This window comes from Microcebus murinus, chromosome 21, assembly GCF_040939455.1.
Source record: "Microcebus murinus isolate Inina chromosome 21, M.murinus_Inina_mat1.0, whole genome shotgun sequence".
In the NCBI taxonomy this organism is placed as follows: Eukaryota; Metazoa; Chordata; class Mammalia; order Primates; family Cheirogaleidae; genus Microcebus; species Microcebus murinus.
The window spans coordinates 35,695,421-35,721,822 of NC_134124.1; the positions used below are offsets into that span (position 1 = coordinate 35,695,421).

The window sequence follows — 26,402 nt, forward strand, 5'->3', positions numbered from 1 at the left end:
CACACAGAGACACACATACAAGCCAAGACAAAACAAAAAAATCCAAATGAACAAATAAAACTGAAAACTTCCTCATTTCCTTCCTGAGCCTCCACCTCCAAGCCTTTTCCCAACAAGTTACTGCTGCTAACATTTTTTTCTATGCATATATAGATATATGTGTATGTTTTTCAATTGGATAATATATATACAATATTCTGTAACTTGCTCTTTTTAACATAAAAATATATTGTAGGGACATTAGAGCTAAACTTCATTCATTTCAATGGCTGCAGTGTCGTACTTAACTGATATTTCAAAATCACATCTGTAAACACATGAGGAGTGTTTTCTGTTCCACATGCCCAAGCATTGTTATAACATCTTACAAAGGATCTTATAATATGTGTTTGAGATCAACTTTCTTTGGATTGCTCATTGCTTCTGTATTTAAGTTCCCATTTTAAAAGACATATTCTTCTGTAGTGAAGGTAAGGTTGTCTTTATTTGCTTTTTAATTGAAGTTTATTTCTAAGGAGATCCTCAAATGCTTCTAAGATCAGAAAGTGTAAACTTTTTTTCAGGAAGAGTGTTTATGGTAAAGCTCAAGAGCACTTGGTATTTAGATCTACCAAAGCCTCTCAAGGGACATATTTCCCTCGTTTTTTTCCCTTGCCCAAAGAAATTAAGACATTATATGGAATGGTAAAGTGTCATGTCAGTAACCTTTATCTTAAAACAGACCAAAAGTTGAGTACTGATTTATCAATTTCATATATAGAAGTGAGGATGGAGGTAAATGTTTCCTTCCAAAAATATGGTATATGATTTCTTTTTTTAAACTTTTCTCAGGATAGAGAGATGAACTACCAACAGAATCCTAGAGACAACTTTCTTTCTTTAGAGGACTGCAAAGACATTGAAAATCTGGAGTCTTTCACAGATGTCCTGGATAACGAGGGTGCTTTAACCGCAAACTGGGAACAGTGGGATACATACTGTGAAGACTTAACAAAGTACACCAAACTAACCAGCTGTGACATCTGGGGAACAAAAGAAGTGGATTACTTGGGTCTTGATGACTTTTCTAGTCCTTACCAGGATGAAGAGGTTATAAGTAAAACTCCAACTCTAGCCCAGCTTAACAGTGAGGACTCACAGTCTGTTTCTGATTCCCTTTATTACCCTGATTCACTTTTCAGTGTCAAACAAAATCCCTTACCCTCTTCATTCCCCAGTAAAAAGATCACAAGCAGAGCAGCTGCCCCTGTATGTTCTTCTAAGACTCTACTGGCTGAGGTCCCTTTGTCAGACTGTGTCCAAAAAGCAAGTAAACCCACTTCAAGCACACAAATCATGGTGAAGACCAACCTGTATCATAATGAAAAGGTGAACTTTCATGTTGAATGTAAGGACTATGTGAAAAAGGCAAAGGTAAAGATCAACCCAGTGCAGCAGAGCCGGCCCTTTTTGAGCCAGGTTCACGCAGATGCAGCAAAGGAGAACACTTGCTATTGTGGTATGGTAGCGAAGAGACAAGAGAGAAAAGGGCTGGAGACTCTTCAGGGTCATGCCACTCCTGCTTTGCCTTTTAAAGAAACCCAGGAACTATTACTCAGTCCCCTGCCCCAGGAGAGTCCTGGGTCAATTGCAGCAGGAGAGAGTAGCAGCCTTTCTGCAAGCACATTGGTCTCAGATTCATCCCAGAAAAAAGAAGAGCACAATTATTCTCTTTTTGTCTCTGACAACTTGAGTGAACAGCCAACCAAATGCAGTCCTGAAGAAGATGAGGAGGACGAGGAGGATGTTGATGATGAGGACCATGATGAAGGGTTTGGCAGTGAGCATGAACTGTCTGAAAATGAGGAGGAGGAAGAGGAAGAAGAGGATTATGAAGATGACAAGGATGATGATATTAGTGATACTTTCTCTGAACCAGGTATTACAATGCTTGGATGCTTACCAAGCTGACTTTCTATTACTGTTTTGAAGTAGAATGTTTTTGTTTGGATGATTTCTTTATTTTAGTTTGGGAATTAAATGACTTAATATTTTGGCTTGGGTATGTAATTGCTTTTTTCTTTTTCTATAATTCTTTTTTTCAGCTCTAAAATGATGATTTTTCTCATGTAGTAGTTCATGCTGATTCCTTAAGGGCTTATTCTTAATTTATCTTATGTTAAGTGACTTTGTCACTCTCTTTGATATTTGTGCAAAGATGCCAGGAATTTATTGGTTTAAAAAATACTCCTGTTTATGCTTGTGTCCCTCTATTGTACTTGAGATAAGTTAGGAGTATCTAGAATGGTGAACCAAATGATAATGGTTTATATTACTCATGCCTATAAGCAACAAAGCCTTCTTAAATAATGTAAAAGAGAGCTTTGGCTTTTTTTTTTTTTTTTTTTTTTTTTGGAGACTATCGCTCTATACTCCAGGTAGAGTGCAGTGGCGTCATCGTAGTTCACTGCAACCTCAAACTCCTGGGCTCAAGCCATCCTCCTGCCTCAGCCTCCCGAGTAGCCAGGACTACAGGTGCGTGCCACGATGCCAAGCTAATTTTTCTGTTTTTAGTAGAGACAGGGTCTCACTCTTGCTCAGGCTGGTCTCGCACTCCTGAGTGCAAGCAAGCTTCCTGCCTCAGATTCTCAGAGTGCTAGGATTACAGGCATGAGCCACCACACCTTGCCCAAAGAGAGCTTTTTTCGTGTGTCTACTGCATTTTTATATACAGAGTATTTTCCTATTTAAGGAAAATACATACTATAATTTGATGAGCATGAGGGAGACTCTGCTTTATTTATATACAGTGCATATGTATAGAAAGGACAAAGAAAATGAAATCTGTGGGGAACTGGCATTTTCACTTAAGCATTTACATGCTTGGGTTTTTGTCACTGTTGGCCTGTGCGGTTTATTTATGAAAAATGGTATGTATTGCCAAGTGGCACACAGTTAAAAATGCACAAATAAATGAAGATCTTCAGACTTAAAAGTTTTCTTCAAAAATAATGTTGATACTAATAATTCTGCATAGTAACTAAGTTATTAAGAAAAAATCTTTATAAATTATCAAAGAGCCATTTTGCAATAGTGATGATTGTTAGAATTTCAGGCAGCATAAACATTGATATTTAATATTCTGGAAGGTGTTTAAGGCACAGTAGCTATATTGTAGCCAGGGAAGCACTATTATTGTTGAAAGACTTTCTCCATTTGGTAAAATCTTTCTGTTACACAAGTGCTTAAATTTATGCATTTGACATAAGTTAGTTGTTTGATTTGGGTAGAGTTTCAGGTCAGCAAAAGGCACTTTAATATGGAGGAAAAGAGTTTGTGCCTTTTTCTTTGGTTTGCTGTAGAACTCTATGTAGTCTAGATAGAATAATTGTCTTTTTCACTAAACAGGAAAATTTGGGGCAGATTAATAAAATCTGCTTTAAGATGTTTGAAGGAGACTTGTCTTTGTAGGTGGGTGAAATTTATTACCTCCCCTTGGAAGATCACAGTGCTGTCCCTGAGTGGTCCTTCAAGTCTGATATCAGGGCTATTGCTTTAGTCTCCTATTTAGGATTAGGGTAAGAGGGTAGGGGAAGATTGAGACAGAAAGGGGGTGGGTAATAACGTAAAGAAATGGAAAATGTGGGGAAGGAAATGTCTTTGCCAGCTGGTACTTAAAGGAATATATAGATCAGAGGGAGTCAGTAAATCCTACCATCACCAAGGCAGTAAGGACTATATTATCTATCCCACTTTTTGTTGTAGTTTTGCTTTTCTTTGACTTTTCCCCCCAACTTTATTGAGGTATAGTTGGCAAGCAAAAATTGTACATGTTAAGATATACAGCATGAAACATGGTATTTTGATATATGTATACATTGTGAAATGATTACCATAATCAATATAATTAACATATCTATCACCTCATATAGTTACCTTTTTTTTTTTTTTGGTGGTAAGAACATTTAACACATTAACTGCCATGTGAATTGTATTTAACTCATGCTAGTTTTGAGCCTGGGGCATATGTAACTCACACATCTCTTTACCTTGGGAGCCTTGTGAACTGTTTTTCAAGTTGCATATAATACACACAGGAAACAATAAAAAATAACAAATTTTTTCAATAAATTAGAAAGGATTATTTTGTTTTTAAAGTTTTTATTCTATTTTCGTAATAAAACACTGTGGCCTCAAAAATTTTTTTCTTCTAGTGTGGCAGTCAGTGTGTTAACAATTTAACTGTTTATAAGAACTCTATCCTTTACATTTTATGTTATTGATGTCACAATTTACATCTTTTAATATCAATTAACAAATTATTGTAAACATAATTATTTTTAGTACCTTTGTCTTTTAACTTTTTTTTTTTTTTTTTTTTTTGGAGACAGAGTCTCACTTTGTTGCCCAGGCTAGAGTGAGTGCTGTGACATCAGCCTAGCTCACAGCAACCTCAAACTCCTGGGCTCAAGTGATCTTCCTGCCTCGGCCTCCCAAGTAGCTGGGACTACAGGCATGCGCCACTATGCCCAGCTAATTTTTTCTATATATTTTTAGTTGGCCAATTAATTTCTTTCTATTTTAGTAGAGATGGGGTCTCACTCTTGCTCAGGCTGGTTTTGAACTCCTGACCTTGAGCAATCCGCCCGCCTCGGCCTCCCAGAGAGCTAGGATTACAGGCATGAGCCACTACACCTGGCCTGTCTTTTAACTTTTATACTGGAATTAAAAGTGTTTTACGTACCACCATTACAGTATTAGAGCATTCTGATTATGTCCTTAATTTTATACAGTGAATTTTATACTTTAATAGATTTACTTATTGTTAGTTATCCCTTCAGCTTGAAGAACTCCATTATCATTTCTTATAATGCATGCCTACTGGTGATGAACTCCCTCAGCCTTTTGTTTTTTTTTTCGGGGGAGTGGTTATCTGGCCTTCATTTCTGAAGGTCAGATTTTCTCGGGATAGTATTCTTGGTTGGCAGGGTTTTTATTTTCCCTTCAGCACTTTGACTATATTATTCCATTCTATTCTAGCCTCCAAGATTTCTGTTGAGAAAACCACTATAGTCTAATGAGGGTTTCCTTGTTTGTAACAAGTTGCTTTTCTTTTGTTGCTTTTTAAATTCTCTTGTGTTTTTTTACTTTTGAGAATTTGATTATAATATGTCTTGGTGAAGATCTTTTTATGTTTAATCTATTTAAGGTTCTTTGAACTTCATGGATCTGGATGTTCATTTCCCTCTCTAAATTTAGGAAATTTTCTGTCATTTTTTTTAGACCTAGTACCTAGGTCTGCAGGGACCTGCCTGGTGCTACAATAGGCCTCCTGGGTCTGTGGGGGCCATCCTGGGGATGTGATGGCTAGCTTTGGGATGATGGGGGCCATCTTGGGGTCTCATGCTTTTCTTTGACTTTTAACTCTATTTGAAATTTATCCTTGATCCTTTGGCTGGGTTCCATCTGGATGTAATATAAGGAGGTTCATAAAGAGAGGTCACATGGTTAATTGATCCTTATTTTTATTTCTCAGCCCTTTGACTCTCACAGAGAGGGGGAACTAGTGTTACAGTTGGTGTTGTCCTGTCATTCCACATTATCTTCCCTTGTCCCTTTTAGAAGATCCCTTTTTGTTACCTTCTTGGTCTTACATAACCAGGCAACGGCTTTAGTTCCTCCTCTCTCCTCTCCTCTCCTCTCCTCTCCTCTCCTCTCCTCTCCTCTCCTCTCCTCTCCTCTCCTCTCCTCTCCTCTCCTCTCCTCTCCTCTCCTCTCCTCTCCTCTCCTCTCCTCTCCTCTCCTCTCCTCTCCTCTCCTCTCCTCTCCTCTCCTCTCCTCTCCTCTCCTCTCCTCTCCTCTCCTCTCCTCTCCTCTCCTCTCCTCTCCTCTCCTCTCCTCTCCTCTCCTCTCCTCTCCTCTCCTCTCCTCTCCTCTCCCCTCCCCTCCCCTCCCCTCCCCTCCCCTCCCCTCCCCTCCCCTCCCCTCCCCTCCCCTCCTTTCTCTTTTCTTTCCCCTTATTTTTTTAGAACTACTAGCTGTTTAAGAGGCAATGGCTTTGTGCATTAGCTGGCACTTGGTAGGGTCAAATTCTCTTCTTGGACCTATTTGACAATGACATTAGATTTCTGGATGGCATTTAAGCCATTCACTTCCAGTTGACTTGAAGTGAAACCCTTTTGGTTAGTATTAGTTGGACAGTTCTCACAAATGTTAGTGAGCAACAGTCTTTAACTACAAAATTAAGACACTTTTGTAGTATCATTTTGGGCTTTATTCACATTTGCTAATAAAGATTTCTCCTTTTCTTGGAAGAAAAAGTTACACAAGTGACTTCAGGAATGCAAAAGTGAGTTTTTGGTGAAAAACAGAATTTCTTTGAATTTAAAGAGTAAAGATAGCTATAGTTCCTTCAGAGTGCTAGTTTTAGGGTGGGTTGACTGGTTTGATTTATAGCAGACAGTTTACAATGGCCCTTTTGTGATGACTAGCTCCCTTGATGCTATTTCTTGGCAAATGGCTACAACAGTTCATGAGCCTACAGAGTTTCAGGAAAGGTGCAAAATGAAGTTTTAGTCCCTATTCTGGACTGGCTCCCAAGTTTTAATAGAGCCTATTCTGTGAACAGGCTAGAACTGTTTGGGGTCGTGAAATTACATGGTTCTAAGACTAAGAATTGGGTTCCCAGAATAAGAGTTTATTTTGTAATGTCCACTAAATGTTTTCACAGTTAACTTTACTGAAGGCAGCAGTGTGCACTAACCAGAGATGTGTGATTGGAATTTTAGGCAGTAAATGTGGTCTTTTTTACTTCCTTTGATAATCTTATCAGGAAGGAATGAGTTAGATCAATATGGTAAGATGAAAAGGGAAAGGGCTCCATGGGAATGGTTGTATTAAAACAAAATCATTGATTTGTTAAAAAAAAGTTTTTTGAGTGCTTACTTTTGCATCAAGCACTGTGTGTATTAGGTATTATTGGCTGTACAGATATGAACAAAGCATACATACATGATCTTTGTCTTCATGGAACTTAGAGTTAAGTGGGTTTATTTACTGTTATGATTTCTTAGTCTTTTAATATGCCTGTGTGTACTGTGATTTGGCAAGAGAGGTATTCAGGATAAGAATTTCTTAAAACTTATTTGACCACAGAATTTACTTGGGGTTGAAGCCATATCTTATGATAATAGTGTCCTTCAGAGCATACTTTGAGAAATATTTAATGACCCTAAATGTTAGACCAGTGATTTAGCAGTGTGATTTTTCTGCATTCTACTTGATCATGATAAACTCTTTATTGAAAGGTAGATGGCTTTAGCCAACAAATTCTGTGTGTGTGTGTATGTGCCCGTGCGTGCGTGTGTATGTGTGTGTGTGAGGGAGTGATCGTGAATTTATGGTGTATGCTATTAGAAAATGTTAATATGTTAGGTCAAAGAAAACTGATGGCCCTTAAATACTTTTTGGAAAAAGGCTGTGAATGTTGGTAAGTCAAATTAGTAACTAATTGGGGTAGGACAGAGGAAATAAATAATCTTGAGGACTCTTTAAACTCTACATGAAATATATGTGAAAAAAATGCATTTAGACCATTTAACTAGTTAGGCACAAGCAAAGTGGGAAGCCCACTTGGAGCTAGACCCTTTGAGTCCTGGGGCCTGTCTCAGTCTCAGCTGTGCCAAATCATGTCAAGCCTCCATTTGCGTTTTACTTTGTATAGATAGGGTTAATAATCTATTCCTCACCAGATTCTTAAAAGTCTCACATGAAATATGTGAGTGTATCATGTGAGGGGGACAATGTTTTGCCAGAAATCCAGGCCATCTGGGGATAGGCAAAGGTAGTTGCTAGCTAAGGGAGCATATTAAATAAAGTATTGGGGGGAAGTTGCCTGAAGAAGCTGTATATACAAAGTTTTCCCTCATGTTTTGGGTTGGAGGGAGGCTTAAAGTGTGTAACACCAGGTATTGACATTGATAGGAATTTAGAGTGTTTTGGTTGGTGCATCTGCCTGTTTTCAGGTGTTCTCAGTCAAACTAGGGTAATCTCTGTGAGCCAGTAATTTTGTTACCCTAGTGGAACAAGGGCCTTTTTAAAAGAACCATTTCTAGTGACACAGTGTGGCTCTTGCATCTTTTCCAAACCTCCGTTGATAACTAGAACAAGATGAAATCCTTTAATTTGAAATGAAATGTGAGCACAAACAAATAGGCCAAGGCTATTGCTTTATTTCTCTTATTTACAGTTTTAAAAAAATTAAACTTCTAGACATGAGTGTGTCACTCAACTTGTGCATCGTTTTTTAAGAACCACCTAAGGTTCATTGTCACATTGCTTGCCTTATTGTTTTAAAGTACCACATGTGCACTAATATAAAGATGTTAATACCAGCAGTGCTACAAAGGCTTGTCGTTTTTTAAGGTCTCATTCTGTCACTCAGGCTAGGGTGCAGTGGTGTTATAGTTCCTTGTAACCTCCAATTCCTGGGCTCAACAGATCCTCCTGCCTCAGCCTCCTGAGTAGCTGGGATTACAGGTGTACACCACCATGCCCAGCTAGTTGTTCTGTTTTTTTGTAGAGACAGGATCTCACTCTTGCTCAGGTTGGTCTCAAACTCCTGATCTCAAGCAATGTTCCTACCTAGGGTTCATAAAGGGCTAGGATTACAGGTGTGAGCCACTGCACCTGGCCTCAAAGACTTGTCTTGACTGTTGCTCAGAAATCATTCTGCTTTCCAAATTGATTCTTTCTTTTAAAAGTCATGTTTATTGAGATACAATTTTCATACAGCAAAATTCACCCCTCTTGCAGTGTAAACTTCTGTGAGTTTTGACAAAATCATGTAGTCATATAACTACCACCACAATCAAGATACAGAATAGTTTGATCGCTTCCCCAAATTCCCTTGTGTTCCTTTATAGTCATCCCTTTCCTCTACCCCTAATCCCTAGGCAACCACTGTGTCTAGGTGGTTGGAAAAGGTTTCACCTTTTCCAGAATGTCATATAAATGGAAGTATACTCCTGGTTGATTCTTACTCTGAAGAAAACTTGCTAAAATTCTAAATTCAAACTTTTCCCCCAAACGAACGGCTGTCATCACTTTCTTAGTGACAGTTCATAAGAGCCATGTATTTAGGAGAGATAATAACCATTTTGTGGTTTTTATCCATTTTTTCCTGGTTACTTCAGGTTTGGGATTATGTATAGTCTGTGCATGGCCCATGTACCTAGCATTAGTTATGTGGAATACATCTAAGAAGGCCATTCTTTTTTTTTGAGACAGAGTCTCACCGTGTTGCCCAGGCTAGAGTGCTGTGGTGTCAGCCTAGCTCACAGCAACCTCAAACTCCTAGGCTCAAGGGATCCTCCTGCCTCAGCCTCCCAAGTAGCTGGGACTACAGGCATGTGCCACCATGCCCGGCTAATTTTTTCTATGTATTTTTAGTTGGCCAGTTAATTTATTTCTATTTATAGTAGAGACGGGTTCTCGCTCTTTCTCAGGCTGGTTTCGAACTCCTGACCTCGAGCAATCCGCCCATCTCGGCTTCCCAGAGTGCTAGGATTACAGGAAAGCCATTCTTTTAAGATATTTTAGATTTATATGTCATACTGCATTGAGTCTGATCAAGAGCTCTAGCAGCTCAGAATTAAATATTTTCTGAAACATTCCATTGGTAGGGAAAGTACTCCCTTCTTAAAAAGTGAAGTTAATACAAATAGCTTCTAGTAAAATATTAGCTAGAATAGGTATATAAGTTTTTATTTGCTAGCCTGTATGAAAACTGTCATCTTTTGTACTTTTCCAAAAGGGGTAGGGTGGGAGGTTATGACGAAAACCACTATTGCCTCAAAAAATTCTACCATAGTAGGACAACATCATAGAAGTACACACAATTTTCTGTCTGGGATGTTTTAGATACATAACTATTAGAAGGAAAACTTTTAAAAGTCACAATATATGAAGACACCAAAAAAAGTATCATATGCTAACTTACAAAAACCAAAGAGAAACCCAAGCAATATAAACTATGTTTATAATCTCTGAATAGTTTATGTGTTAAGGATTTACGTATAAAAGTTGTTTTATAAGCCTGGTTTATTATCCTTGACATGCCAATGGTGTTTCCAGATGAAAAGAATGTACCTTTCATCCAAAAAAGTTACAAATAGAAGGGATCTTTTTGTTTGTCCTGATTGGTTTATTGAAATTATTGATCTTAAAAAATTGGGGGCTTTTTTTCCAAGGCTATGAAAATGATTCTGTAGAAGACTTGAAGGAGATGACTTCAATATCTTCTCGGAAGAGAGGTAAAAGGAGGTACTTCTGGGAGTATAGTGAACAACTTACACCATCACAGCAAGAGAGAATGCTGAGGCCCTCTGAGTGGAACCGAGATACCTTGCCAAGTAACATGTATCAGAAAAATGGCTTACATCATGGTAAGAGGGGATTGCAGTCATATATTTAGGGTCACTTTAAATAGAGATACTAAACCATAATGCTTAGTGTACCTAGGTATGCAACCCTTCCTGGCAAATTGGAGAGGGGAAATATAGAGCTTCTGTATTTGTATGACTGCTTTTTGCTTACAAATAGCTTTTTACCAGTATTGAGACTCTTCACCCAAGCAGGGAGGAAGGACTTTATAAACACTATTTCATTTCTAGTCCCTTTTTTTTTTTTTTTTTGAGACAGGGTCTTGCTCTGTCCTACCAGGCTAGAGGCTAGAGTGCAGTGGTGTCACCATAGGTTACTGCAGCCTCCAACTCTTGGGCTCAAGTGATCCTAAGCCTCCCGAGTAGCTGGGATTACAGGCGCATGCCACCATGCCCGGCTAGTTTTTCTATTTTTTTGTACAAACAGGGTCTCGCTCTTGCTCAGGCTGATCTCGAACTCCTGACCTCAAGCGATCCTCCCACCTTGGCCTCCCAGAGTACCAGGACTACAGGTGTGAGCTATTGCACCTGGGCTCTAATCCCTTCTTATTCTACTTACCCATCCAGGAAGCTTCTGGTTCCTGACCTCTCACAGTTCCTATAACCACAAGGGTTGGAGAGAAAGTGAATGGACTTCAGCGTTTCTTTTTTCCATTCTCATCCAGACCTAAATGCAAATGGGGAGATGGGAATCAGAGTGATAGGAGAAAAGGAGAGAGAAAGTAAAGAAAGAAGCTGTAGTTATGGAGAAGAGGAGTAGTAGTAGAGAAGAGTTGAATATCTGTAGTAGGAATCAGGAGAAGTTTATAATCTTAGGTAGGTTAAATTTTGAATTATGAACTCAGGAAGCTGTGGTTAAGCAGAATTTCTCCTGCACAGATGTTATTTTTACATTAATCCAAAGTCTTTCCGAAAAAGGGGGAGTAACCTTGTACTAGTACAGGTAAGCTTACTACTAGTAAGCTTGATGGTTAATAAATAGCTTAGTATTCACTTATGCTATAGATTTAAGTTGCTAAGGATTCTTGAGGACAGAAATTGGATCTGAAATATACTTGTGCCTCATTTTCCCTTTCCACTAGACCCAGGTCTGTAGTTTACTGTCTTTCGGTGAATAATTACTGAGTTTTTGCCTTCAGATCAATTTTCTACCAGAAATTAAAAGATAAGCCCACTAAATAATTCCAAGTATCACATTATTAGTACTAGGAAAGTTGTTCAGGATGCTGTGCAAGTTGAGAAAACAGAGCCATTCTCATCAGTTTTACTTGGAATGATAGGGCAAGACCCCTTGAGTCTTCTATAATGTTATTTATTGAAGCAACCAAAGAAGAGCTTTCAAACAAGGTGATCCTTACTTGTTGGATTTTTTAGTCCAACAGAAAAATGTATATGTCTGACAAATTTTCAGACTTAGAACCTAGGATATCTTCGTTTGGGTAAAATCTCCAAACTCTCTTCTGACCACATGTTATACCCTATCCCTGATTTTTGCATGCAGTTGAATTTGTACTCCATTCCTTATATTTGAGATGCTTAGTGCTGCCATGCAAATAATTAAGAATCTATCATACTGGGACAGAAACCCTAGGGTAGAGAAGAACCTTTGAAAAGGTTAGAACTACCTTATCACTCCCATTTCTTGCAGCCACAGTGTGATAAGGAGAGGAGGCTAGCCCTTCCTGGATAGGTTGTTAAACATGCTGAGACTTCTGAAACATGCCAAGACTTCCGAAAAGAAAAGGTGGTGGGGAGTGAGTGGTTTAAAATGTGGCTGTGGAAAATGTATCTCTTGTTACTTAAAATGATCTAATTTAAACTTATTTTAAACTACAGGAAAATATGCAGTAAAGAAGTCCCGGAGAACTGATGTGGAAGACCTGACTCCAAATCCCAAAAAACTACTCCAGATAGGCAATGAACTACGGAAGCTGAATAAGGTGATAAGTGATCTGACTCCAGTCAGTGAGCTTCCCTTAACAGCCCGGCCAAGGTCAAGGAAGGAAAAAAATAAGCTGGCTTCCAGGTAAATGCTAATAATGTTCACTTAGGTGAATAAAGTCTAGGAGCTGAGGTTAGACCCTAAGTGAGTTTTTATAGAAGAGGTGACCTTCAAACATTATTCAGAAACTATATTTTTCTTTTATTAAGACCACAATGAGGCAGGGCGCAGTGGTTCATGCCTATAATCCCTGCACTTTGGGAGGCTGAGGAGGGAAGATCTCCTGAGGCCAGAAGTTCCAGATCAGCCTGGGCAACATAGTGAGACCCCATCTCTACAAAAAAAATGAAAAAATTAGCTGGGCATGGTGGCACACACCTGTAGTCCCAGCTGCTCAAGGAGGCCAAGGTGGAAAGATTGCTTGAGGCCAGCAGTTTGAGTTTGCAGTGAGCTATGATCATGCCACTGCACTTCAACCTGGGTGATGGAGCGAGACCCCATCTCTAAAAAAATGTTTAAAAGACTACAATGAGAATATTATAATTTTTCCTTCAAAAGTAAAAGATGGTATTTATGCTTTATGGAAAAGTTTTTAAGAGGGAGAGGTAAATGGACTCAAGTGCATTATATTATAGGATAACAATAAAAAATGTTAACATAGCTTTATTTTTTGTTTGCTTTTTTATTAAGTCAGGTTTATTGAGGTATAATTACAGTACAATTTATCCCTTTTAATGTATACTTTTTGAGTTTTGACAAACATATCCAATCATATAAGCACCACTACTATCAAGATATTGAAAATTTTTATCACCTTAAAAAGTTTCCTCATTCGTCTTTGTAAAAGCAAACCCCTTCTTGCACTCTTTGCCCCTCATAACCACTGACCTGTTTTCTGTCCTCATAGTTTTGCCTTTTCCAGAATGTCATGTAGATGGAATATAATGTATGTGGCCTTATGAATTTGGCTTCTGTCACTTAACATTATGCATTTGAGATTCATCCCTAGTGTTGTGTGGAGTAGTAATAGTTTGTTTCTTTTATTGCCAAGTAGTATTCTTTTGTAGGGCTATACTACAATTTATTCACCAATTCAGGGATGTTTGGACTGCTTCCAGTTTTGGGCATTTATGAACAAAACCACCATAAACTTACGAGTGTTTGTGTGAACATAAGTTTTCATTTCTCTTGGATAAATACTCAAGCATATATATTTAACTTTATAAGAAACTGCCAAACTCTTTTCCAAAGTAGTTATATGTATTATTTTATATTCCTGCCAGCAACATGTGAGGGTTCCACTTGCATCACATCCTCTACAACACTTGGCATTCTCAGTTTTTGTTTATTTTTGTTTTAGCCACTACAATAGGTTTATACTAGTCATAGTTTTATTTTTGAAATGTGTGCTAAATTTTCAAATATTATTTTGAATAAATAATTGTATTGTGTTTTTGGTAACTCAATTCTTTGATAAACATCAGTAGGCAGTGATTTTTGGGTGCTATGAGAAAATGTCTGACAGCAGCAAAAAATAATATTCTGAATATTTACTTAAGAAAGTGAACTAATTGCTCCTTCCTTTCACAGAGCTTGTCGGTTAAAGAAAAAAGCCCAGTATGAAGCTAATAAAGTGAAATTATGGGGCCTCAACACAGAATATGGTAAACTTAAACTTTTAAGAATTTGATTAACCTCCCCTTATTTGCTGACCACTCTCTTTTTCTTTGGTTTTGTTATTTGCTTTCCCTGCATTCTGCCCAGTTTTGGGCTAGCCTCCTATTTGTTTATCCATTCAGTAAGCCACATGTTCACTTTCATTCATTCTTGTTCTTTTAGTATAAGTGTCTGTATCTGTGGCTCCCTAAGTCAAATCTCATCTCTATGCTAACAAGCTGAACCACTTATGACCATAGTTATTTCTTCTATTTTATAATTGTGTTGCTGAATTAGTCAGTTTTGTTGACTTATTTTAATATTTCCCTTAAATTGAATAATAATATTTTAACTTTTGTGTGGATAATTTAGCTCTGTGTTTTCCAAATTTGATCACTTACTGGAATTGTCTGTGTACTTGTTAAAATATAGATTTCTAGGCTTCTCCTCAGATCTTCTGAGTTGGAATCTAATAGAACCCAAGAATCCATAATTTTAGCACTTGCCAGCTTGTTTTTATGCAACCAGCCTGGTATTTAGTTGGGAACCATTGGTTTTGATCTAAACCAAATAATTCTCAGTCATTCACATCATGGCACATGTAGACAATTCTCATCTCTAAGGCATCTTGGAATATAACAAGAGTAGGCTGCTCACGGGAGGAGGCCCTTGTGTTGTCTCACATACCTGGAACCCTTTTAGATGCTCTGGTTTTGATCTTGTGATAAGAACTACACTCTCCGTTCTCCCTTAATCTGTTTAAGCCTGGTCTAAGAGTTGGTATGTTCCTTTTCCTCTAAAGTTGTCCTCTTCAGTATGTAGCTCTTGGGCAAGTTGAATCTGAAAGTGGAACTATGCAAAATGATCAGTTACTTGTTTCTAGAGAACTGTTCTTAAGTTTAGTGTGATGTCTGGTGCTCAATAAAACTTTGTGCAGTTTTTCTTAATCTTTTATCTTGATTCCTTTTGTGAGAGCAGAAAGAGAATTTCTGATTGTAAAGTTAACAACTTGTGAAACGAACTGATGTTTTTATTTATTAATGGCCATGCAGTAAATGAATTAGGTTAAAAAAAAATGGTTTGTTGAAATAGAAATCTATCCATTTGCCTATTCTTTCTTGCTGTTGAAGCATTTTGACCTCAAGCTCTGTGAGTGGCACCCTTGCGACCTCCTAGTAATCTGGAAGTCACTCACTATTCATTACCTGTCAACCCACTGGTTTCTAGAATTTGTGATTTACAAATCAGTGACATTTGAAATAGATTTTGGGACTTGAAAACACAGACTTCTCAGCTTTATATTAGGCCAAGTGAGGACATTGAACATCAACTATAATTTAATCAAGGAAGGATATTTTAGTATTAAAAATTGAGAAGGGTATAATCTCCTATTAAATTTGGCTTTATGTAAAACATTCTCTGTTGTCCTTATGCTTTTTAATTTGTCATGAACTGGCATTGTTCCAAGGACTAGCTTCAGGGACCCACAATACTACTCATTTCATCCTTTACCACCAAACTTCCTTATTCTATTGGTTCCTACTACCAAATCTCCTTAGAGACTGCTGTGTGAATCACATGTAAATTTGTTGACTCAGAAGGAGAAATAGAACTGTTAAATGGATCGGACTTTCAATCCCACTGATATATTTTGTCCCTAAACAAGCTATAGGGGAAATTTTTTTTTTTTTCGAGACAGAGTCTCGCTTTGTTGCCCAAGCTAGAGTGAGTGCTGTGGTGTCAGCCTAGCTCACAGCAACCTCAAACTGCTGGGCTCAAGCAATCCTGCTGCCTCAGTCTCCCGAGTAGCTGGAACTACAGGCATGTGCCACCAAGCCTGGCTAATTTTTTCTAGATATATTAGTTGGCCAATTAATTTCTTTCTATTTATAGTAGAGACGGGTTGTCACTCTTGCTCAGGCTGGTTTCGAACTCCTGACCTCAAGCAATCTGCCCGCCTCAGCCTCCCAGAGTGCTAGGATTACAGGCGTGAGCCACCATGCCCAGCCTATAGGGGAAAATTAAAATCAGAAAATTCCCAGATAAACATGGTATCAGAGAAGGGGGATCTGTTAATGGATTTAATGTTTGGACTCAAATTCTGAGAGCCAGATGCTTCTGTTTCCCAAACCAGAGGTTTGTGGTAGCATGAGAGCACTTTTCCTTTACTCTCCCTTCCCTACTAGTGTTCCTTTTCCTCTCCCTCAAGGCTTGAGAAGAACTATTCTGCTCTGTTTTAATTTTGATTTTATAGTGGTGGGTTTTTTTCTTTTGAAAGGAACCTTGAGATGGCTCACACCTGTAATCTCAGCACTCTGGGAAGCTGAGTCAGGAAGATAACTTGAGGCCAGGAGTTTAAGGCTACAGTGAGCTATGATCATGGCACTCTAGCCTGGGTGACAAGAGCAAGATCCTGTCTTTTAAAAAACAAACAAACACACACAAAAAAAAACAGTAACCTTATTTACTTTTAACCTGTTGAGTGTGGGAGAACCTCATTGTTTTCTATAAGTCCAGCCCTTATGTAAATGTCCTTTAGTAAATAGTGTTCTTTGTCAAGTATTTATGGAGCAGCACAAATTTCTTGTTTCATGTGATTTAGGAAGTTAGCTCTACTTTCCTTGTTTAATGATACATTTTTCATGTATTGGCCCTGTATATACTTGTCAATTGTCCCACTTCCCTATTGTTTTTCACTTTCCTCTTCAACCTCAGTCTAGATTGGCCATTTCTTGGTATTACTAGATGATGAGAAATAACAAATCACTGGTTTCAGAGCAGTCTCTAAAGAGGTAGAGACTTATTTCATACCATAGGAATTCTGTTCATGAAAATTAAAAATGTGTTTTGCCCCTAACTTTATTGAGTTATAATTGAAGTACAATAACTCTACATATTTAAAGAATGTAATTTGATTAGTCTGGACCTATGCATACAAATGTGAAATCAACCAAGAAATGAATATTTCTGTTACCTCCAAAAGTTTCTTTGTGACCCTTTGTAAGCTATCCTACCTTCCATACTCATCCCTGAGTAGCCACAATCTGCTTTCTGTCACTAGAGATTAGTTTGCACTTTCTAAAATTTTATTTTAATGAAATCATTAATGTTCTCTTTTTTGCCTGGCTGCTTTCACTCAGCATAATTATTTTATTTATTTATTTTTTATTTTTTTAGAAACAAGGCCTTGCTATGTCACCCAGGCTAGAGTACAGTGACCCAATCATAGCTCACTGCAGCCTCTAACTCCTGGGCTCAAGCGATCCTCCTACCTCAGCCTCTTGAGTAGCTGGAACTATAGGTGTGCACCATCACATCCATCTAATTTTTTTTTAATTTTTTGTAGAGACAGGGTCTTGCTCTGTTGCCCAGACTGGTTTCAAACTCCTGGCCTCAAGTGATCCTTGCCTTGGGCTCCCAAACCCTGGAATTACAGGCATGAGCCATTGCACCCAGCCTATTCAAATATTTTGCCATTTAAAAAAATTGATTTCTCTTCTAAAGGTTTCTTTTTTATTCTGGATACAAGCTATTTGATATATGTATTGAAATTATTTTATCCTAGTCTTTGGCTTGCTTTTTTGTTTTGGTATCTTTCAAAGAGCAAACATTTAAAATTTTGATGAAGTTCAATTTGTCACTTTTTCCTTTCATGTTTCATGATTTTTGTGTCCTAAGAAACTGTTGTCAACTCCAAAATTGCAAATACTTTCTTGTATATTTTCTCTTAGAATTTGTGTAGTTTAAGTTTTGTGTTTAGGCTTATAATCTATTCTAGGTCAATTTTTGTGTATGGTGTGAGGTAATAGATGATATTTATTTTTTCCACATGAATATCCAGTTGATCAAGCACCGTTGATTGAAAAGACTTTCCCTACTACGTTGTTTTTGCACCTGTGTTCAGTCAGTTGACCATTTATATATGGGGCTACTTCTGGACTTTGTATTCTTTTCATTGACCTGTTTGTCTTTATCTGAATACAAAACCGTCTTGATTATAGTAGTTTATACTAAATCTTGAAGTCAGGTAGTGCTAGTTCTTGTTATTCTAACATCAGTCTTTTTTTCTTTCTTGTTTTTTTTTTTTTTTGGAGACAGGGTCTCACTCTGTCGCCCTGGGTAGAGTTCTGTGGCATTGGCCTAGCTCACAGCAGCTTCAAACTCCTGGGCTCAAGCAATTCTCCTGCCTCAGCCTCCCAAATAGCTAAGACTACACACCCCACCACACCTGGCTGGGTTTTTTTTTCTATCTTTAGTAGAGATGAGGGTTTTGCTCTTGCTTTTGCTCAGGCTGATCTTGTTGCCTCGGCTTTCCAGAGTGCTAGGACTACAGGCGTGAGCCTCTGGGCCCAGTCAAGTTCCTATTATTCTAGTTCCTCCAATTTTGTTCTTTTATTTCAAAGTTGTTTTGGCAATTCTAGGTCCTTTGCATGTCTATATAAATTTTATAATCAGTTAATCACTTTTTCCAGAATATTTACTGGAGTTTTCATTGGGATTGCTTTGAATCTGTGAATCAATTTGGAGAGAATTACTATCTTAAAATGGAGTCTTCCAATCCATGGACCTGGTATTTTTCTCCATCTAGCTAAATCTTTAATTTATCTCTGCTATGTTTTATATTAATAGTTTTCAGTGTAGAGTGCTCGAACATCTTTTGTTAGATGTAATCCTGGGCATTTTATATTTTTAGTGTTGCTATAAATGGGATTGTTTTTGAAATTATATTTTTGAGCTATTTGCTACTAATATATAAAAATGAATTTTTGTGTATTTACTCTTGTATCTTGTGATTTATTAGTTAATAAATAGCTAAGTGTATTTATTAGTTCCAATAGCGGATATGTAGATTCCTTGCTTCCTACTTCAGCAGTCACTATCTGCTAATAGGGGTGGTTTATTTCTGATCTTTATCCTTTTTATTTTTCTGCCTTATTGTAATGTCTAAGACATCTGGCCACAATGTTGAATAAAAGTGGTGATTGCCTTGTTTACAACCTCAGGGGGAAATCTTTTACATACATGTAGGTATGATTATGGTTATGTGCTTTTTTGTAGATGACATACCTTTTATCATTTTAAGGTAGTTCCTTTATATTCCTAGTTTCATTTATCATGCATGGGTATTGATGCTTTTTTTTTGCACCTATTAGAACAATCATGTATTGTTCTCCTTTGTTCTGTTAATATATCACATATTTACCTGTTAAGGTAGTGAATTACATTAATTTATTTTTGATTGTTAACCAACCTCGCATTATTGGAATAAACTCTATTTGGTTATGATGCATTTTCCTTTTTATGTTGGATTCTATTGCTAATATTTTATAGTATTCTATTCTAATAGTTTTGTTGGATTCCATTGGTAATGCTTTCTTAAGGACTTTTGTGTCTATATTCAAGAGAGATATTGGTCTGTGATCTTTCTCTCTCTCTCTCTCTCTCTCTCTCTCTCTCTCTCTCTCTCTTTCTTTTCTTTCTTTTCCTTCTTTCTTTTTTTTGACAGAGTCTTGTTTTGGTGCCCAGGCTAGAGTGAGTGCTGTGGCATCAGCCTAGCTCACAGCAACCTCAAACTCCTGGGCTCAGGCAATCCTCCTGCCTCAGCCTCCCGAGTAGCTGGGACTACAGGCATGCGCCACCATGCCCGGCTAATTTTTTTCTATATATATTAGTTGGCCAATTAATTTCTTTCTATTTATATAGTAGAGACGGGCTCTCGCTCTTGCTCAGGATGGTTTCGAACTCCTGACCTCGAGCAATCCGCCCTCCTCGGCCTTCCAGAGTGCTAGGATTACAGGCGTGAGCCACCGCGCCCGGCCTCTTTCTTTATTTTTTGTAATATCTTTGTAAGGTTTTGGTCCTAGGGCTATACTGGCCTCATAGAATGAATTGGGCCATGATTTTTCTTCCTACTTTTTGAGAAAGTTTGATAAGATCAATTTTATTTTTTCATTGTATCTGTGATAGAATTTGACATTAAAATTCTCTGAATTTTCTTTTGGGAAGATTTTTGGTAACTTCAATTCCTTTACTAGAAATAGGCTATTGAGATTTTTTTATTTCTTCTCGTGTCAATTTTAAGTTGCATTTTGAAGATATTTGTCCATTTCATCCAAGTTCTTGACTTTTTAGCATAATATTTTATTATCCTTTTGCTGTCTATAGATTCTAAAGTGATAACCTCTCTTTAATTCCATATACAGGTGATTAGAGTTATCTCTAATTTTTCATGATCAGTCTACCTGGGAGGAGGGACTGTCAATTTTGTTTTGCCTTTCAATTTTTTTTGTTCTTTTCAAAGAACCAGATTTTGGTTTTGTTAATTTTCTTTATTGTGTATATTTGTTTTTCTGTTGCATTGATTTATATTTTTTATTGTCGCCCTTCTATTTAATTTAGGTCAACTTTAAACTTTTTGTTTGTTTGTTTGTTTTTAAGCTTCTTAAGGTAGGAAAATTTGTTTTCAAAGCTCTTGTCTTTGAAGGACTTGTTTATTATTTACCAAGGTCCTGTGCTTTGATATAGTAGGCGCTATCAATCTTAAAGCAGTGAAGACTAGTTGCTTACAGGGTAGTGGACATTGATGCATGTCAACAATGTGTTATCTTTTTTTTTTAATTGTTTTTAAAATTAGAGATTGGCCTTTCTGTGTTGCCCAGGTTGGGGTGCAGTGGCTATTTACAAGTGTGATCCTAGCATACTAACTGTCTCAAACTCCGGGCCTCAAGTGATCCTCCCGCTTCAGCCTCCTGAGTAGTTAAGATTACAGGTGCGCACCACTATGTCCAGCTACAGTGTGTTATCAAAAATGCTCAATGATATTAGGGTGTAAAAACAAAAAATACATTTGTAGAAACAAGCAGTTTTAGAAAAGAAAAAAAAGCCACATCATTCGAAGTTAGTCTCTTTAGATAGAAAGCATATAACTATCACTACTTAATGTTCTTACATGTTCGCCATTTTTAATTGAGTATCTGTTATTACATAATTAAAGGAAATTCTTCCATGTTAATGAAATATTCCAAGTGTTTTGTTCTGTCTTACAGATAATTTATTGTTTGTAATCAACTCTATCAAACAAGAGATTGTAAACCGGGTACAGAATCCAAGAGAGGAAAGAGGACCCAACATGGGCCAGAAGCTTGAAATCCTCATTAAAGATACTCTTGGTAAGAAGAATTCATAAACAAATAATAACATGTAGCATAGAATTATAATTCAAGGGAATATTAGAAGTTCTTTTAGTTTAAGGAAAAAGTCAAATGTTCTCATTGTAGTTATTCTCCTTTATGAGTAGTTTTATATTTTGAGATTTATTGTCCATAAACATGTACTGCTGGTTACCATAATTTGTAATTTAGACTTAATCATTAAACAGTTTTAACTGAAGTAAAACAGACTTCTAGCAACTCTAAGCTTCTATAGGGGGAAAAAGGTCCCTGAGCTGTCAAGCCTGCAGTTTGCACTTTAGTAGAGATTCATATTTGTTTTACTCAGTAGTACATTTCACATGATTTTAACAAACTTGGCCATCTAGTTTCCCATCCCTGAATAGATAGCACAATGTGGGGAGGATCAGAGAGGCGGGCATCCAGAAGCCAATCAGACTGGCAGCTGACAGGGAGGAGAGAGATGGCTAGACATGAGAACTCGAGAGGCACAACAGCTTTGCTGCCATAGGAGCAAATCACCTTACAGATCAGTGGCATCCCAAGGGCATCACAGCATAATACACTCTTTGAAAATCCAAAAATTAAATTAACACAATAAAAGGTCAAATGTTTATCTTGAAGAAAACTTTGTTTATATTGAAAACAGTCTTAGTTGAATAGTAGACCCTAAACATCAGTATTTTCTTAAAACAATCGCTTATTTCCCACTTCAGTGTAGATTAATTCAGTGCTTGCCTTTTTCTTCAAATGGATTTGTGCTATTTTTAATGTTTTATGTATTCTTTCAAAGCATTTCTTTCTTTTCTCTTTAAAAGCATTTTCAGTCTTCCTTTGTTAGGTATAGGGGGAAATTTAATATAAGAAAAAATTATTTTTACCTTTTTATTTTTTGTTTTAAAGTCTTGTATGTTGATAAGCTTGAAAGTCAGTTTTACCAGATGGAAAATCCTTGACTCACATTTTCTTTCCTTGAGTGTATATTGAATGTTTTTCTCCATTTTGTTCTGGCAGAAAGCATTCCTATTGAAAAGCCAGTAATTGCCTAATTATGTTTTCCTTGTAAATAATGTGCTGGTTTTGCCTAAGCGCTAAGAGGATTTTTTTTCTTTAAATGCCAGTGATTTTTACTATACTTTGTCTTAGAGTTGGTCATTTTAGGTTAATATTTTCACGTACACTTTGTGTTTTTTCAATATGTAGTTTCAAATCTTTTTAGTATTTGACCTATTCCCTTCCTTTGCTTTTCTTCCACAAAGACTTTTATTATCTACAGGTTGGATCTTCTTTGCCCATCTTCAGTATTTGTCACTTTTTCTCAAATCTTTTTTATCTCTTCTTTTCTTTTTTATTTTTAAATTATTTCTTCTTTTCATCCTCTGTTTCTCTTAAAGCATTATTTGCTGCTCTTGTGTTCCTTTTAATTTCAGGAATTTTTTCTTTTATTTCTAATTATTTTCTGAGTTCTGTCAGCTTATTTCTGAGTTTTTGTATTTCTGATTTATGTTCTTTCATGTCTTGTGGCTTTTAATGTTTTATAATTCATTTTGAAATAACAGTAGCCTGTTTCTATCCATTTTGTGGTCATGTCTTTAGGTATGTTCTCATTGTTTGTAGAAATGTTCTTATTCTCTTTTTCTTAGAAAAACTTTTTATGGAATTCTGACTATGATATTTTTCTGTTGCTCATTTAAAAAAATATTTTTTAGAGATAGGGTCTCACTGTCTTGCCTAGGTTGATCTTGAACTCCTGACCTCAAGTGATCCACCTGCCTCAGCTTCCTGAGTAGCTGGAACTGCATCTGGTTTAAACTTTTTAAAAAAGGGTTGGTTTAAAATAGCTTTTGTAGGCTGACTGCAGCAGCTCACACCTGTAACCTAACCTACTCAGGAGGCTGAGGCAGGAGGATCACTTGAGCCCAAGGCATGGAGGTTGCAGTGAGCTGTGATGGACCCTGTCTCAGAAAAAAATAAAATAAAATAAAATAGCTTTTCTAGCTTTTCAAAGTCTCTGCTTTTCAGCTAATTTTAAAAGACATGGCAGCTTGCTTTCTGAGATTTCTTGTTCTGCTTCCCTCCCTCATTTTATCTGGACCGTTTCTTTCTTTTGTCTTTTTTTGCTCAATTTTAATTCTAACTCCAGAGGTTTCTTATCAGTGCTGGCTCTTGTCCTATAAGAATCCTAGTTGCTCCATTTTCTGAGTTCCCAGAGGCTAGACTAGGGGCCCCTTGCACTAACCTTATCCTCATTATTAGGTTAGAGAAAATCTCTCATAGCTGCAGTTGCGGTTATCAAGTTGGCCTCCTGTGTTTTCCAGTTGAGTAACCTATTGGCTATTTTAGATTTCTTTTGTTCGCAGGTCCATCACTCCTTTTGGTTCATCCTACATGAATACTGATAATGCTGATATTGTGCAGTTCTTATAGTTTTTGATAGTTTTTTCCCACCCTTTTGAATGTTGGGGTTCCTGGGGATACCTTGTTGCTTGTGAATGTTTTCCATGGGTTTATAGTTTTACCATTTAGTTGTTCTGTTTTTATTAATATATGGAGATTAAAAATCTATGTTGCCATACAGCCATCTTCTCAGAATTTCCCCTGGACCAGTTTAAATACCTTGGAGTTTCTTTCTTTCTTTCTTTCTTTTTTTTTTTTTTTGAGACAGAGTCTCACTTTGTCGCCCAGGCTAGAGTGAGTGCCGTGGCGTCAGCCTAGCTCACAGCAACCTCAAACTCCTGGGCTCAGGCGATCCTCCTGTCTCAGCCTCCCAAGTAGCTGGGACTACAGGCATGTGCCACCATGCCCGGCTAATTTTTTGTATATATATTTTTAGTTGTCCAATTAATTTCTTTCTATTTTTAGTAGAGAGGGGGTCTTGCTCAGGCTGTTTTTGAACTCCTGATCTTGAGCAATCCACCCGCCTCGGCCTCCCAGAGTGCTAGGATTACAGGCGTGAGCCACCGCGCCCAGCCTGGAGTTTCTTTCTTAAATATTAAATTCTCTTAAATCTTAAAATCTCTGTTAGATTACAACCTTTTCTAGGGTCAGGTGTTTTGTTTTTTGTTTTGAGACAGAATCTCACTCTGTTGCCCTGGGTAGACTGCAGTGGAGTTATGGTAGCTCACAACAACCTCCTACTCCTGGGCTCAAGCCATCCTCATACGTCAGCCTCCTGAGTAGCTGGGACTACAGGCGCATGCCATGACACCTGGCTAATTTTTCTATTTTTGGTAGAGACTGATATTTCCATTTTTAGTAAGACAGTGTCTCATTCTTGCTCAGGTTGGTCTCAAACTCCTGAGCTGAAACAGTCGTCCCACCTCGGCATCCCAGAGTGCTAGGATTGCAGGCGTGAGCCACCTCGCCCAGCTTAGCCGATATAAATTCTTACATAAATTTTCATTGTTTTCTGAATACTTTGAAATTTTAGGTTTGATTTACTCTTTGAGCCAAGAATTCTTTGAGGGAGATTTAAAATTTCCCAGAAGGTAGGGATTATTATTTTCTAGTTTTAGTCCTAATCTCTAGTTTTTTTGTGACTTATTAATATTTTCTTAGCTTCTTAATACATGATTACAATTTTAAATATTCTGTGGGCATTTGAAAAGAAGATGTATTTTCTGTTTAATATTAAGATACCCATATATGTTAACTAGATTTTCTTACTTAGGTTTTCTTTTTTATTTTATTTTATTTTTGTGGGAGGGGTCCATTTACTCTGTGTAAAATAGAGAAAGTCTCCCACTAATGTGCTTAAACTCTGTCTCATATTTTGTGTGTTTTTGCTTTTGAATGCCGGGATGTATGAATAGAATTTATTACTACAAGATCTTCATATGGATTATGATTTTGTCTTATTTACAGCTTTTGCTGTAAATTCAGTCTTGTCTAGTATTATAATCATGATCATAAATGCAGCTGTTTTATTATTTTTTGGAATATCCCTTTGCCTACGCTTTTATTTTCAGTCCCTCTGAATAATTTTATATTATGTCTTTTTAAAACATTTTAGTTAAATTAAAATTTGAATAATTTACATGCCATAAAATCTATTTTTATATATTCACATATAGCATGTATTTAGATTGTCTTTGTTATTCATTTTTGGAGTTATGTAATAGGTGAGTTTAGCTCATTTTTACATATTGATATGATCTATGTTTGGTTTTCTGTCATCAAAAGATCTGCTAGGATATGTTTATATGGTCTTTTGCCTTTTTAAATCATTTAATATATGATCCTTTATTATGGTTTCACTTTCGTTTGTGTCCTCTGATAATTTGCAGACTTTGTGTTTTTGTCTTGTAGGTTGCCTTTTTAACTATAACATAAAATGTATATTTAATCTTTTTTCTCAATTTTTCATTTAAGATTTCAATCCTATAGAATAGTAGGGGAAAAAGTACAGTGAACATCTATCTGCATTTCATTCAACTTGATTCACAAATTGTTAATATTCTGCTACATTTGCTTTATTTCTGCTTCTACCTACCTATTTTGGTGGTGGGGGAGACGGATATTTGAAGCTAACTTGCAAATACCATGATTCTTCATCTGTAACTATGTCAGCATGTATTTTTTTTTTTTTTTTTTTTTGAGACAGAGTCTTACTCTGTTGCCCAGGCTAGAGTGCCATGGGGTCAGCCTAGCTCACAGCAACCTCTAGCTCCTAGGCTCAAGCAATCCTTCTGCCTCAGCCTTCCAAGTAGGGACTACAGGCATGCACCACCATGCCTGGCTAATTTTTTTTATATATATATTTTTTTAGTTGACCAATTAATTTCTTTCTATTTATAGTAGAGACGGGGTCTCACTCTTGCTCAGGCTGGTTTTGAACTCCTGACCTTGAGTGATCTGCCCCCCCCCCCCCTTGGCCTCCCAGAGTGCTAGGATTACAGGCGTGAGCCACCTCGCCTGGCCACAGCGTGTATCTTTTAAAAGCAAAAACATTCTCCTAGTCAGCCACAATACAGGTACTTTTATACATTGATAAAATATCTAATATGGAATCCATATTTAAATTTCCCCAGTTGTCCCAGTAAGGTCCTTTGTAGCCTTTTTGTTTGTGATCCAGTGGAGGATCATGCATTGCATTTGGTTATATCTCTTTTGTCTCTTTTAATCTATGGCAGCCTGCCAGTCTTTTTTTATTTTTTTTTTTAATGAAAAAACCAGGTAGTTGATTTTGCAAAAAGTTATAACGTTTAGATTTAA

The 26,402-nt window shown here is 37.1% G+C and overlaps 1 protein-coding gene across 4 annotated transcripts in view; it reads left to right on the forward strand.

The window, feature by feature from the left end:
- The window catches only part of CREBRF (CREB3 regulatory factor), a 56,274-nt gene that overhangs the window by 24,603 nt on the left and 5,269 nt on the right, over positions 1–26,402 (forward strand). For all 4 annotated transcript variants that reach the window (XM_075996294.1, XM_012765502.3, XM_012765503.3 and 1 more), the window contains 5 exons: positions 832–1,918; positions 10,230–10,424; positions 12,258–12,447; positions 13,954–14,027; positions 21,066–21,188. In XM_075996294.1, the coding sequence (XP_075852409.1) occupies positions 832–1,918; positions 10,230–10,424; positions 12,258–12,447; positions 13,954–14,027; positions 21,066–21,188 (1,669 nt within the window). The remainder of the gene's footprint in view (positions 1–831; positions 1,919–10,229; positions 10,425–12,257; positions 12,448–13,953; positions 14,028–21,065; positions 21,189–26,402) is intronic.